At 36.4% G+C, this 3,231-nt stretch overlaps 1 protein-coding gene across 1 annotated transcript; it reads right to left on the reverse strand.

Annotated features, from left to right (window-relative positions):
* Positions 1-981: 981 nt before the first annotated feature.
* LOC116350238 (26S proteasome non-ATPase regulatory subunit 10-like) lies at positions 982-1,859 on the reverse strand (the record flags this gene model as incomplete). The annotated part of the gene is made up of 5 exons (XM_031781978.1): positions 1,775-1,859; positions 1,600-1,698; positions 1,398-1,496; positions 1,225-1,323; positions 982-1,116 (listed from the first exon to the last, which is right to left on the reverse strand). Coding segments are annotated over exons 1-5 (517 nt in total), but the record flags the coding sequence as incomplete, so codon positions are not given.
* Positions 1,860-3,231: the final 1,372 nt, after the last annotated feature.

Raw genomic sequence — 3,231 nt, forward strand, 5'->3', positions numbered from 1 at the left:
TAAATATATTCGAATATTATATCAAAAACTGCCAATCGATTTTTCTCGCATTTCCGATGGGAAAATCGAAAAAATAACGAAATTGCTCATCCCCATTGGGGATGAAATCCCTCGCGCACTCGACTTCCAGAACACTTTGAACCAGGTCGGATCCACCTGCTCTACAGCATTCACTACATCTAGCACCATATCAAACTGGGAATTTTTTTTTTTGCCCCAAATGTCATATCGTGAACCCCTCTACCACATGCAGCATTTTGAAATAAAAAATCTGGCCAATCCGCGGATGTTTACTCATGAGAGAATGCAAATTACATCATTTTTCATATAAAATGTATGTGGGTCTGGCCAGACTCATGTGTTACGAATGTGACTCGCCGGACATGTGAACAACGGAGGGTTAATGTATTCTTAAACACTCAAAAATATGTATTGGGGGGTTTTTGGGTACGAAAAAACCGAATATGACGTTTGTTTTTCGATACAAATATATTTCGACACACTTTTCATACAAAAATTTCAAAAAAATTGGATTTTTGTATGGAAGCCATGCCTGTATGATATCGTAATGAACTGAAACTTTGCACAGGCTATTTCCATCACACAAAAATAACATTCTGAGAGTTTGAAGACATTTCAATGCATATAAGGGGTACCTCCCGAAAAAAAATTTGGATTTTTCGCTCAAAAACGACATTTGGTATGGGAAGTACCCTTAATATGCATTGAAATTTCTTCAAACTTTCAGAATGTCGGCTTTTTGTGAAAAAATACCCTGTGCCAAGTTTCACGTCGTTACGATATCATACAAGGATTGATTCCATCCTAAAATTCCCATTTTAAGTAATTTAAAAAAGTGTGTCAAAAGTTATGTGTATCGCTAAACTAATATGAGATTCAGTTTTTCGTGAGCTCAAATTCAAGTAAAAGATATGTAATAAATGCATTTTGTGGATCACAGTGCGGAAAAGTTCATCTTACGTATGTAAGACATTTTATTACTATTAATCTTGATACCTCCATTTATGGCTGCATGCAGTGGTGACCATCCAATCTCGTCTTGAATGTTAACACCAGCACCATTTCGGACTAACATTGCAACAACGTTTTCACGGCCTGAATTAAAAATTGTTTAAGTGAATTTTCATTTTTGATGACAGAAATTCAAACATTTATAACATTTTGACGGTTTGACAAAAGTGACATCATTTTCAATTGAGTTACCTTTAAGCGAAGCCAAAATCAAAGGCGTCGTTCCTTTGTTATTTTGACCGTTGATATTAGCCTTATTTTTAAGCAACAGTTCCATAACTCCCCCATGGCCTACGAAAATGATTTTGATATAAATATTTTTGAACATTTGTTATCTATAGAAAATTGATTGAATATCAAATTACCTTCCTGAGCGGCTGCATGTATTGGTGTAGAACCGTCATTGGTTGTTATATTTACATTGGCACCATTTGCGATTAATATTTCAACGAAACGATCATGACCTTAAATTGATAAAAAAAAAAATTCAATTTAAAATGGGCTTTCTTTCACACATACTGCACAAAGAAAGCATAGTAAATATTTAAATTTAAAGAAGTTTGTTACCATTAAAAGAGGCGGCATAAATTGGACTTTGGCCGTAGCTATTTTTCCAATTAATGGCAGCACCATTCCTTATCAACAATTCAACTAAATTAGTATGACCTGTGGAAATAGAGATTCAAACATGTATAACATTTTGACGGTTTGAAAGAAGTGACATTAATTTCATTTGTACTACCTAATTGCGAAGCCAACATCAAAGGCGTCGCTCCTTGGATATTTTGACTGTTGACATTAGCCCCATTTTTAAGTAACAGTTCCATAACCTCCTCATGGCCTACGAAAATGATTTTGATACAGATATTTCAATTGTTTCATCCAAGCGCTACAAATCCATTTGATAAGTTTCTCGATGGGCCCATTTTGGTGATAATTGAAAAAGTAGGCCCAGAAACAAAAATGTTGTATGGCAGGTAGCCCTGATTTTTTTTTTGAATTTCCACAAACTTTCAGAATGTTATTGGGAGTATAAGTTGAAAACCGGAATTTTTTTGTGAAAATGAATGCTTTATTGTAAAGAAATGGTACAATGTGTATTATTCAAAGTATTGTCCATCGCTAGCCACTACTTTTTCCCATCTTTCTGGTAGCATGCGGATTCCGCGTCGAAAGAACGTCTCATCTTTTGAGGCTATCCATTCATCGACCCAAATTTTGACTTCTTCAAAAGAACGGAAGTGCTGCTCAGCCAGGCCATGCGTCATCGATCGAAATAGGTGGTAGTCGGAAGGAGCAATGTCTGGACTATATGGCGGGGTAAGACATCTCATCGATTTGCTTCCAAATAGTTTTTGACTCGTTGTGCAACATGTGGCCGAGCATTGTCATGCAGCAAAATCACTTTGTCGTACCTTTGCAGGTATTTCTCCCGTTTTTCTCGCAATGCTTGGCTCAAACGTATTAGTTGTAGTCGATAACGATCCCTTGTGATGGTTTCACCCGGTTTTAGTAGCTCATAATAAATGACACTCCACTGATCCCACCAAATACAGAGCATCACTTTGAAACCATGAATATCTTGTTTTGCTGTCGATGGTCCTAGTTGGCCGCGCTTTACATAGGCTAGTTTTCGCTTGGAATTATCATATTGGATCCATTTTTCATCACCAGTGATAATTCGATGCAAAAAATCCTTCCTTTTCTGTCTTTGAAGCAACAGTTCGCAAGTTAAAAACCGCCTTTCAACGTCTCTCGGTTTCAATTCGTGTGGCACCCAATTTCCTTGTTTTTGAATGAAACCCAATGCTTTTAAGCGTTGTGAAATAGCTGCTTGAGTAACTCCCAATGATTTCGCAAGTTCTTCTTGCGTTTGACATGGGTCTTCATCGAGTAATGTCTCCAATTCTTCATCTTCAAACTTTTTCTCATGTCCAGGATTTTCTTTGTCACGGACATCGAAATCATTACTTTTGAAGCGTTGAAACCAATCGTAACATTGGGTTTTTGATAGAGCATGTTTACCATAAGTTTCCTCAAGCAAACGATGACTGTCAGCAGCAGTTTTCATTGAAAAAAAATGGCCGAGTAAAACTTCCCGTAAATGCTGTTTTTTCTCCAATTTTCAAAATTTTCCATCGTTGAAAAAAAAAATGTTGCACACAAGATAAAATATTTGTTTTTATTGTTTTGACAGCT

This window comes from Contarinia nasturtii, unplaced genomic scaffold, assembly GCF_009176525.2.
Source record: "Contarinia nasturtii isolate CC-2019 unplaced genomic scaffold, AAFC_CNas_1.1 Cnas_scaffold_3935, whole genome shotgun sequence".
In the NCBI taxonomy this organism is placed as follows: domain Eukaryota; kingdom Metazoa; phylum Arthropoda; class Insecta; order Diptera; family Cecidomyiidae; genus Contarinia; species Contarinia nasturtii.